At 44.7% G+C, this 12,247-nt stretch overlaps 1 protein-coding gene across 1 annotated transcript in view; it reads right to left on the reverse strand.

The window, feature by feature from the left end:
• The window catches only part of LOC123365305 (2,3-dehydroadipyl-CoA hydratase-like), a 34,784-nt gene extending 31,175 nt beyond the window's left edge, over positions 1-3,609 (reverse strand). Inside the window, 1 exon segment of the mRNA XM_045008036.1 lies at positions 3,324-3,609. Within this exon segment, the coding sequence (XP_044863971.1) occupies positions 3,324-3,465 (142 nt within the window). The 5' untranslated portion in view covers positions 3,466-3,609.
• Positions 3,610-12,247: the final 8,638 nt, after the last annotated feature.

A 12,247-nucleotide genomic window follows, 5' to 3' on the forward strand; every position in this document is an offset into this window, starting at 1 on the left:
GCATCATAGTCGAGCAGTCTATGGAGTGGAACTCCTCATTGTACATCAACTTTGTTGACTATGAGAAAGCGTTCGATAGTGTGGATCGAGAGACCCTCTGGAAGCTCCTTCGGCACTATGGCATCCCAGCAAAGGTGGTCAACTTGATCAAGAACTCGTACGACGGCATACACTGTAGAGTGATCCATGGAGGGCAGCTCACAAACAGCTTCCAGGTGCGAACCGGAGTCAGACAAGGATGCTTGTTGTCACCACTTCTCTTTCTCCTTGTCATCGATTGGATTATGAAGACATCCACTTACGAGCGTAGGAACGGAATCCAGTGGACGTTGTGGACCCAGCTTGATGATCTGGACTTTGCCGACGACCTTGCACTCCTTTCGCACAGTAAACAGCACATGCAAGTGAAGACCAACATAGTGGCAGCCACATCATCACAGGTTGGCCTCAACATCCACAAGGACAAGACCAAGATCCTTAGGATCAATTCCATCAGCAACGACCCAGTCACACTGAATGGACACCCCCTGGAAGAAGTGCAGTCCTTCACCTACCTAGGTAGCATCATCGACCAGCAGGGTGGCACAGATGCAGACATCAAAGTAAGGATTGGTAAGGCAAGAGCAGCCTTCTTACAGCTCAAGAACATTTGGAGCTCCAGAGAGTTGTCTTTGGCAATAAAGATTCGACTGTTCAACTCCAACGTGAAATCAGTCCTACTGTATGGAGCTGAAACCTGGAGGACAACCAAAACAACCACCAGGAAGATCCAGACCTTCATTAATAGCTGCCTCAGAAGGATTCTCCAGATCCGCTGGCCAGACACCATCAGTAACATCCAGCTCTTGGAGAGGACCCATCAACTCTCAGCAGAGGAAGAAATTAGAAGGAGAAGGTGGAGCTGGATAGGACATACACTACGCAAGCAGCCAACCAACAGCACCAGACAGGCACTGCGGTGGAACCCCCAAGGCAAGCGGAAAAGAGGCCGTCCAAGAAATACCTGGCGACGCAACCTTCAGGCTGATAGCAAAAAATGGGCTATACCTGGAACCAGCTAGAGCGAATGGCCCAGGATAGAGGACTCTGGAGATCTGTGATTGGCGGCCCATACCCCAATTGGGGTGACGGGCGTGAGTGAGTGAGTGAGTAGTCTATAGGGACCTGAAATTCAAAAAAATAAACGTGACAGATTCTCAGCTGATGTAAATTGGCTTCATTTCCCTGGTCTCAATAGAACAAATCCGATTTACAAAAGCTGAAGATCTGGCCCAGTTATTCACTTCTGATGGGACAGTCAGGAAGACCTTTATACCTGAGAGATCACATTTTTCCATGTTCCACACTACCACAGCTGTAATTTGCAGAGGTTCTTCCATATAAAGGAGAAAGGGGGGGTTCCCAGCAGGATATTTGCTGTGAGGAGCCCTCAGCTTTGGAACCCAATTTCCCCATTGGTCCAAAACAACCTGAGTCTGTGAACAGTCAGGGCATACTGCATAGTTATCTGTGGGGGGGATATAAGGGAAGATGTTTGTGCAGGAAGGGGCACTTGGGGGGCTTTATTTTATTACTATTTTGGGTTCCGGATGAAGCTGTTGGCTATGCTTCTAAAGTTATTTTAAGTTATTGGCATAGGCTCCTAGAGTCCAGGATAGGTGTTATACATTTTACATTGAAAGAAATAAGAACTGCTGTCGGATCGGCTAGAGACAGATAGGATGCATTTGAGGCTAGTAAAAACTTGTTTGACACATGTGATCTGATTGATTAATACTGCTCTAGATCGCAATATTGCTCACCACTGAGGAGCCTAGACAGCAGAAGTCTACTAACTCATCACATCACTGTTTTAGCCAATTATGAGCCAGGATTTTTCCCTTGGGATGTAACAGCAGCAATAAGGCACTTCACTTCCAAGGGACTGTTACATTCCTAGGGTGATTAAAGTAAAATCAGCCTTTATTCTCACCGTTTATGAAACATATTTATGGCAGTCTACAGTCACCCCAAACTGCACAGATAGCATTTCATTTTAAATGCATGGTCATCCAGCTACACTTCTAAAGCTTGACTCTTTCTGAGTGAAATTCAACTGTGTGATGAGTCGGCACAAATCCTCTGACCCACACAAATCCCACTTAAGGTCTCAGAACAGGACTTCACCCTTCATGAAGCATAGGGATTGGAGAAGAGAGCAGAATGGGGCTTGAGAATCAAGACATTCACTGCTATTCAAAAATGAAACAGCAAGCTAGTGATGGGGCTCAGTCAGTAGAGCACTATATCCAATAGCAGTTCTTTAAGACTGCAGCACCCTTAAAAATGAAGAAGAAAGAAGCTTGAGTCACCTGCTGTATCATTTACCATTTCTTCATCACAGTTTCATTTTGTCCAGTGCAAGGTGAAGACTTCTCTCTAGGCAAAGCATCTATCTCATGAAGGAAACAAACAGAGGTCCTGCAAACATCACTTCTCCAACTAGGATGCTATCCTTTAGTCTCCATTCTGTTGTATGCATCATCAGGTCAGATGCACTGGTACACTCAGCAGCTTTGTGCCACTCTGATGACACAAGGGGGCCATAAACCTGGCTGAAGTGGGTTATCAGCGGCTCTGCAAGGGGGCAAAGCAGGCAGAGGGTAACACCAAATTGGGACCATTGTCTTCAGCATACGGTACAGTGCTGTTTTTCATGCTGAGGTCAAATTTCCAACAAAAGAAATGGAATGTCATCAAGACACATGAAAACTTGGGGTGCCCAAGCAATCAAGAATTCCTATTTTTGTTTTCAAGTTTAATAAATAAACTGCTCAGAGCCCCCCTATAAATCAGCTTAGAATCTGCAGCTCCCACATTGGGACACATTACTCTGAATCTAATGCTGATCCTTCCCAAAAGAACAATTCGTCCTAGAAATGGACATTTGATATGACCCCAAAGCCTCTCGACGCGAAGGGAGTTATTACTGATCAGCGCGTAAACCGTGGCATTTACTAAGGGCCAGGGGGTGAGGGGCCTCCTAAAAACCACGCAGGCTCCGAGACGCCTTATAGCGCTTGTAATCTAGCAACGTGGGCGCGGCTGCCGGCGCGAAGCAGCGGGGAGGGTCCGGCTGCCCTGTGGGTTCTCGCACTGCAGCGAAGGGCACGGGGTGGCCTTGCCGCTCCCACGCGCGGGAGGGGACGGCAGGCGAGTTCGCGTCCACATCGCACGCTCCGGTGTGCAGCAGCAGCCGCCGCCGCGGCGCTGATCCTGCCTCCCGCCACCCCGTCAGCAGCCCAGCGAGCGCTGCCCTCTGCCGGGGACGCAGGGACACAAACCTTCCTCTCCCGGTGTCCCTGCTCCTGCTGCAGCCGAGGAGGCGGAGCTCTCCCTGGCAGAGGCACCTGCTGCCGCCTGGCTCCTGCCCGGGGCCCCGCTGAAGAGGAGGCGCGCAGGGTTGCGCATGAGCTGCCTGGACATTCCCCCCAGCGCCGGGCAGCAGCACGATCACGAAGCCAGGATCCGCGCAGCGCCGCCCCCGGGCACTCGGACGGTGCCAGCGCGCAAGGCGCGGCGCGGCGAGACCCAGCTGTGACACGCACGCACTGACCAGCTCCCACGTGGGCTGAGCGGCTGCTGATCTCTGCTCTCTTTCAAAATGGCCACGGTCCCGTTGTTCCCCCCCCCCCCCCCCATTTGTCTCGTCACCACTGAAGCCGCAGGCTGCCCTGAGAGAAAATAGCCACCTCGTCCGCTGTCATGGGGCGCGGAGGGCCATTGTGGCGGCAGCTGCAAATGGAGCCAGTAGGTCCTGATCTTGGGTAATAGGAGTATCGACCATGGTGGTTATCCCGTGGACTCAGATCATGCGATCGTCCTTGGGCCAGCAAATACTGAGTCCAGTCTTCTACTGGGTGTGCCAGCCCTTATTCCAGGCCGGCTCTGTGAGAGAGCAGGGGAATGTGCTCCATCCCTGTAAATATCCCCAGCAGAACTGCCCCCTGTTGCTGCTTTAGATGCCATCTTCGTACTAGGCACTATAACAACTGCATGGCACTAGTTGGTGGCAGTGAGTCTTCATGAACTCTAGGGAAAGTGACCGGGATTAAATATTAATCTTTGCAAGTCAGACAGGCATTGCTGGTTTTTAATCTCTGTTTGTATTGCCCTCTGACACCTTTACTTGATGAAGGGGTTATGTCACTTTAATTATACCAGGAAAGTTAAAGCCCTGCAACCCCACCCTCTGTTGTAGACACAATTATTCCAGTATACTCTTTCCTTTCATAGAAGAGAAATAAGCCATAGTAGTAAAACAGTATTGTTGTACCACTATAACTAGGAGTTTGTACTTTGTACTGCAACACTAGGAGTAGTATCACTATTCCAGCAGTGGTGCTGGAACAATTTTTATAGTGGGGGTGCTGAGATCCATTGAACCAAACTGTAAATCCTGTATATGATGGAAACCATTTCAAGACGGGGTGTGGTGGCACCCCTAGTTCCAGCACCTATGTTAATTCCAGTAAAAATCACACTCCTAACACATGTAGTTATCCTGATTCAAAATTTGTGCATATACCAGGCCAAAATTGTGTTTTGTCAAGTGCAAGGCATAGGAGAAGATTTAATCGGGTATCTAGCTGACTTCAGCTGCGCCAGTATGCCCTGTAAGTTACCATGAAATACAGTTTGTTCAAATAATTATGTGTAACAGTTGGGAGTAAGGGGTTTTGATGTGTATCTGTCTGTAAGATCGTTCAAAGTGACATACTTTTTCAAGAGTGTGCTGCACACACACTCATTGCAGTGATACAGGTCAAAAACAGGAAACTGGTAATATTTAAAAAACTATGTAACACTTGCCAGGCAAAAATTGTATGCTACCTTCATGTCTTCTCTAAGAGCAGCAACATAGTCCTCAAACACTAATTTTGAAATTTTGTGGCAATGTTCTTGCTCACGATGTTAATCGCATCTCTATTTTCTGTTTAACTCCGAGTTTTGTAATGACATTAACCCTGAGCACTCATACCCATTGTGATCATTTTCCACACTTTCCTTTTCTGATCAGCTCTTAGATTGATCGAGTTAGCCTCTCCATACTACTCATGTCTGCATCAGTCATTCAACTACTAGCTCCATTGCAGTCTATAGGTAGTATTCCCTGCTCCCCATCTCCTTTGTCTTACTTATATTTCCCTAATGTACTGTCAGAGTTTTGCTGAGTCCTTTGCACTGTTTCACCTGTATTAGTCACTGTGGATAGCCACAGATCCAGTTCTACAAGCCTTATTCTTGTGTGGTCATTGGAACAGTTGCAGAATGGACTAGGGGGGAAGTCCAGCTTTTCTTTCCTTTGTTTTTTCCCATCTTTGTCATAAAACAGTGCTTCTGTAGTCAGAGGTAGCCAGCTGGAAGCTATCACTGAAATTTTTAACAAGTTTAGTGTTGTTACCCTGCTGAGCTTTGCCACACTCATCAAGTGATTGTATCAACTGTGCAGGTGACCCCATCTACCATTTAACTGGCAGGCAGCTGTTCAGTAATTACAGTAATGCAGAACATTTTAATAACATGTAGGTACATTGCAGCCTGGTTCAGTGGTAATTGTTTATTAATTGAAAAAAAATCATTACTTAGAGGCTGGGAGGATGAACTTCTGCTTTCAGTTTATTCTGATAGTCTACATATGTAATAGCAAACCATAGGAGAATATGCTTTCGTGCAATGGTTCTACATTAGTGACATATGAACACTACTGCTAAACAGCCACTACTCTGAGTTCCTCTCTGTTACTGCATGTAATAGAAGTGCCAATATAGGTTTTTTGGTTAATAATTTTGTAATGGGAACACCCTCTATGTTAATGTAGATTGTATATATGTAGGATGTAGATATAGATGACCAAGTAATGCTGTTTTCCTAGGAGCCAAACTGTTTGTTTTAAAGTGTCGCTAGTCTTTTATTTTGAATTGATATTTTGAATATAATGGCATAAAGAGTACACTTCCAAAGTTTGTGGATAATATCAAGCTAGGAGGGGTTGCAAGTGCTTTGGAGGACAAAGTAAATTCAAAATGATCTGGACAAATTGGAGAAATGGTTTGAAGTAAGTAGGATAAAATTCAATAAGAACAAAGCCAAGTACTCCACTTAGAAAGGAACATCAGTTTCACAGACACAAAATGGGAAATGACTGCCTAGGAAAAAGTACTACACAAAGAGGTCTGGAGGTCATGGATCACAAGCTAAAGATGAGTCAACAGTGTAACACTGTTGCAAAAAAAAACCACAACATCATTCTCTATTAGCAGGATGTATTAGCAGGAGTGTTGTAAGCAACACACGAGAAGTAATTCTTCTGCTCTACTCCGTGCTGATTAGGCCTCAGCTGGAATATTGTGTCCAGTTCTGGGCACCACATTTCAGGAAAGTCCAGAGAAGAGCAACAAAAATGACTAAAGGTCTAGAAAACATGACCTATGAGGGCAGATTGAAAAAATTGAAAAATTCAGTCTGGAGAAGAGAGGACTGAGAGGGGACATGATAACAGCTTAAATACTTAAAAGTTTGTTACAAGGAGGAGGGAGAAAAATTGTTCTTGTTGACCTCAGAGGATAGGACAAGAAGTAATAGGCTTAAATTGCAGCAATGGCAATTTAGGTTGGACATTAGAAAAAGCCTCCTGGCTGTCAGAGTGGTTAAGCACTGGAATAAATTGTCTAAGGAGGTTGTGGAATTTCCATCATTGGAGACTTTTAAGAGCAGGTTAGACAAACACCTGTCAGGGATGGTCTAGATTAGGGGTGGGCAAACTTTTTGGCCTGAGGGCCACATTGGGGTATGGAAATTATATGGCGGTCCAGGAATGCTCACAAAACTGGGGGTTGGGGTGCGGGAGGGGGTGAGGGCTCCGGCTGAGGGTGCGGGCTTTGGGGTGGGGCCAGAAATGAGGAGTTCAGGATGCAGGAGGGGGCTCTGGGCTGGAGTGCGGGGTGTGTGAGGGCTCTGGGGTGGGGCTGGGGGTTTGGGGTGCAGGAGGGGGATCCAGGCTGGGACCAAGGAGTTTGGAAGGCGGGAGGCAGATCAGGGCTGGGGCAGGGGTTTGGGGTAAGGGGGAGGAGTGTGAGGGCTCCGGCTGGGGGTGCGAGCTCTGGGGTGGGGCCGGGGATGAGGGGTTTGGGGTGCATGAGGGTGGTCCAGGCTAGGGCCAATTGGTTCAGAGGGCAGGGGGGTGATCAGGGATGGGGCAGGCTGTTGGGGCATGGGGGGTGTGGGTTCTGGGGTGGGGCTTAGGGTTTGGAGGGTGGGAGGGGTACAAGAGGGTGCTTGGCTGGGATCGGAGGGTGGGAGGGGATCAGGGCTGTGGCAGGGGATTGGGGTGTGGGGTGGTCTCAGGGGTGCAGGCTCCAGCCAGCGCTTACCACAATCAGCTCCTGGAAGTATGTCCTCCCTCCAGCACCGAGGCGCAGCCAGGCATCTCTGTGCGCTGCTCTGTCCACAGGCGCCACCCCTGAAGCTCCCATTGGTCAGTCCACCTTCTAGGATCAATTATTGACTCCTTCTGGTCTACCTTTAAGCCGTTCCCTCCTCTGTTGTAGAGCACTGACTCCTAGGCTGCTTTCCCTAGAGTCCCTCTCATAGTCTCAAGTATCAGGGGGTAGCCGTGTTAGTCTGTATCCACAAAAACAACAAGGAGTCCAGTGGCACCTTAAAGACTAACAGATTTATTTGGGCATAAGATGTCATGGGTAAAAATCCCACTTATGCCCAAATAAATCTGTTAGTCTTTAAAGTGCTACCGGACTCCTTGTTGTTCTCATAGTCTATCACTCACTGAAGTTCCCTGCTCTGCACCCCTATTCTCAGGCCCTGCAGAATTCTTCTTTGCTCTTTTATCTGAGCACCATCTCCCAGGTTTTCTCCCTAGAGACTCTTTTTCCTAGTAGGTTCCCACTAACTCTAGCAGCTTCTCCCAAAGCCCACCTTGCTTCCTACATACCCTAACTCAGAGCCCCTTTGCCAGTCCCAAAACCTAATACAGCCTATTTCCTGTAGTTCCTCTCTCTGAGTTTGCTCAATGTTTTTTATGAAGCACAGGTGTTGATCAGGCTAACACCTACTTATTTGTCCAGCCTCCAGGCTGAGAGGCAGCTAATTATGGAGAAGACTAATTTAATAGGGCAGACTGGCCCAAGGCCTCTTGACCCTTAAAGGGGCAGGCTGCCCTGTTACACTCACATTCATCTTACTCAAAGTTATGGGAAAACTCCACCTCTTAGAACTCCACCTAAAATTTGCTACACTGACCCAACAAATTTTTATTTTGAAATACTAGGGTCCCTTAAGAATCTTAGTATGTCTTATGTGAAATTACCTATTTGTCCAGTGGGTCTGGCTAATCCTATATATCCTTCACCTTTTAAGCCTGTCTTGTCTCTATACCCAATAACCTATGAACAAAACGTAGATGGTGAAATCCTGGCTCTGCTAAAGTCAATGAGGGTTTTGCCATTGACTTCAATGGGGCCAGGATTTCATCTGGAGTTATTTTCTTCAATATGACAAAGTGAGTGTTGCAATTACCATATACAGTTCATTGCCTGGACTTACTTGTTTGGCTTGAGGAGACTATTTTAATCTTTTAAAGCAACAAAAGAACACAGGTTATTCTTTACTGTATAATTAATATCATTACCCTTCTTGGCAAGTCATAAGGCCTTTTTAATTACTTCTGTTTTATTTTGGGATAGATTATATGTCTCCAAGAAGACTATTTGGCTAGTTTTTAAGTCTACAGAATTCCAATAAGTAAAGGAGTTGATGATGAATAACAGAGATGGTTACAGTAGCCTCTGTTCACTGTTTGCAGAAACCCTCAGAGTTTATTTGCAAAGGCCCTGGCCATGATCCAGAGCGAAGCTTTGAAAGCGGGGAGCCAGCTGCATATCTAACTTGGACTAATATCTGGACCCATGGGAAGTGATGTAAGAAAGATATTTACAGCAGTGTTTTATTTAATATGGATATGAAAAATATTAGCAAAGCAGCAATGAAAACTGCTCCTTACCAAAAAAAAAAAAAAAAAAAAGTGACAGAAGCCTGGGTTTATCAAAGGGATAATGAGTACTGCAGATACTTCTCAAATTGTAATGCAATACAAAGTGGTTTTCAGAGAGTGATGCATGAGGCTTTATGTAGCCACTCAGTGTGCAATAAAATCAGAGGCAATCATATGCTAAACCCTCAAGGCCTAGATTGTGCCTTGCTATCATGCCCATGCAGGGCAGTTGGAGTGAAAAAGGATTCCATCTTATTCAACCCATGTAATGACTGTTCAGATAGCAGCTCCATCTCTCAAAGAAGCACAGGGTCTGCATCTTAGAAGCTTCTCCTTTGGAGCAGCTGAATTGGGGAACAGAATGAGCTCAGCCATAGCTGCACCTCCATCCCATGGACTGGCCAGGAGAGCTGAGAGAGCTGGGAGTATGCTCTAGGTCTGAGGAGATATTGCAAGAATACTGTGCTGTAAAAGCTGCCAAGTTGACAGCCTGAAAGAATAAAATTTTCTGTGTAGCTACAGACCAGGCAGTGGAAGCCCTGAATCAAAATTGTGAGTGGGGTACTGTGAATTGTGACTTAATGGGTCACACACAAGTTTATTATTTAAAGGTACTTTTGAAAATGGTCCTCAGCACTCTTCTGTGGTTACTGAGCTATTCACTACAAAGCTGCTGATTTGGAGCCTCTGATTTGAATGTGCACATTCCACATATACGGTCCAGGGCACTGAAACAGCAGCCCACTATGGTTCCTTCATCTGGAAAAGCTATTCCATTGAATAGCAGTGACTGGTGAAGAAACTTAAGATTAAAGTAATTTTATTGTACATTAATTTTATTTTCTTCTATGTGGGGCAGTGGCCCACTTGTTCCAGTGTCAAGCTTCCTTTTGAGAACAGCACAAGCTGTACTATGGCAGTGCAACGGTCCATCCCTCATCCCTGAGTAGAAGAATTTTTTAAGTGATAGGAGACTAGTTGAGTCTCAGTGTCCACTCACTCCTTTCTTTCTCTGACAAGAGAGAAACTAAAAGGATGCCATTAATGAGAATAATTAGAAGGAACTCCATTTTCACTATTTCAGTGTGCAAATTTTTAATGTATTCAAACTTTTTTTGATCTGGGGATTTCACTGACTTATTTAAATGGCAAACTGAGTCAATTTTGTTAATTGTTGATGTCATTATTTAATGTGTTTCATATGATGTACAAGTGCTCGGAGAGCCTGATAGGTGCATTTTACAAACCAAAAGCTAAATAAAAATAATAAATGACAATATGCAGCACTGCATAAATTACTCAAAACTGCAAAATCAACTTGCTTGTACCTTGTTTCCCTTCTTTCCTCAATCTCCAACATCCTGCTGGAAAACATCATAATTAAACAGTTGCATTTCAAGTTACTTTCAGTGTCAGTTAATTTATTTTGTTCTATTTTTCTCCCAGTCATATTTCAGCCACATGTCTAGAGTTTTTTATTTCTAAATGACTGTGGTCAACTCCCCCAGGCATGCTTATAGGCCACAAGTTTTAAAGGGAAACATTTTTAATTAAAGGTCATGTGAGCAGAACTTGGAAAAACATCTGCATTTTGCTTTGCAAATATTCTGTGGTGAGCTGAAATCTTCGGCAAACTTTCATGGGAAAAATCTTTGCTGCTTGAAAGTTTCCCCCATGAAGAGTATCCTCACAAAGAATTCTAGCACTTTTCAAAGAAACTAGAGAATTGGATGGTGTGGGAATGTGTCAGCTTCAAGCATGTATTTCTGGTTCATGATTTGGTGCGGCAACAGAACCAGGGTAAAATAATCTCTTCTTTATAGATCTGGCCTCATACAAGTGAAATGTCTGTCATTTCAAGAGAAGTCACGCCTTTTAGTCCCAAAGTTACCTGCAACTACACAACTGCGTGTCTCCTCACTTTTATTATTGAAAATTATATACATTAGAAATGCATAATAATAAACTGAATTTATAGAGTTATTTACATCAAAGGAATGATTCTTGCAACACTTTCTTTCCTGCTTGAATGATTTTTGCATTACCTTCATTTTGGATTTTGGTCACAAATTCTGTCATACATTTAGGTCTTGGCAGGTTATGAAGTACTTCTGGCTTCCCATTACCATGGCATCTGAGTGCCTCCCAAATTATTAGAAATAGATATCACAACAGCATGAACATGCTAATTGTATAAATAGTGCATTTCTCAAGATTATGCCAATAAATGACCCCACACCAGGAAAGCATCCATACCCAGACAAACACTTAAGTAGATGTTTAACTTAAAGCACGTGCTTAAGTCTCATTGAAGTCAATGGGTCTTAAGCGCATGTTTAAAGTTAAAGAAAGTACTGGCCATTGTGATCACACTGCACTCATTCACAGCCTAGCCTCATAAGGTAACAGAACTGCAAAGTCCCTTTACTATGCTGCAAAACATGATACAGTTTTAAAAAAAGGAATTACCATTACAAATGTTGACTATAGTGAACTCTTTTAGGACCAATCACTCTTTTCGTGTAGGTTCTAAATGACTGTGATTGGTTCCACTTATCTTGCAGAGCTAGTGTAGTACAGTAGAAAGGGTGAAGGACTAGGATTCAGGAGACCTGGTTTCTACTCATAGAGCTGCTGGTTGACCTTAGCTAAGTTGCTTCTTTTCTCTGTCATCAATCAGGCAGTCCCCCTAGGAGACTGAGAACTCTGATTTCAATCCAAGAACATCAGGCCTGGCCAGCTGGTTTGTCAAAGTACCAATTTCATGTGTTCTGTGGGTCTGCATTGCCAGCCCTGACTAAGGGGGGAAGGAAGCAAGTTCTGCCAACCTTGTCGTCTTGTAAAGTTTGTGTCTATGATGATTTAGCAGATCTTCACTCTCTGGTAGCAAGTGCTGTCTCCCACTGCCACGACAGAGCTACATAATGGGAGCTGGAAGTGGATCTGCCATTGATTCCAACAGCTGGAGCAGAACCTGGAAGAAATAAAGAAAGTTAGAGGTGGGAATGAATACAAAGTGGTCTTAACATTTAAACATAGATTTAAAAAATTACTATAAAGTTTTGAGAATGCTCTGTGGTCTTCTGAATTTTAAAATTTTATGATTCAGTCATATTGAATTATTACTAGTCTTTTGCCAGCTGTGGCAAACAGCCAATACAGTAGAACCTCAGAGTTACGAACACCTTCGGAATGGAG

The sequence above is a fragment of the Mauremys mutica genome, chromosome 2, assembly GCF_020497125.1.
Source record: "Mauremys mutica isolate MM-2020 ecotype Southern chromosome 2, ASM2049712v1, whole genome shotgun sequence".
Classification (NCBI taxonomy): domain Eukaryota; kingdom Metazoa; phylum Chordata; order Testudines; family Geoemydidae; genus Mauremys; species Mauremys mutica.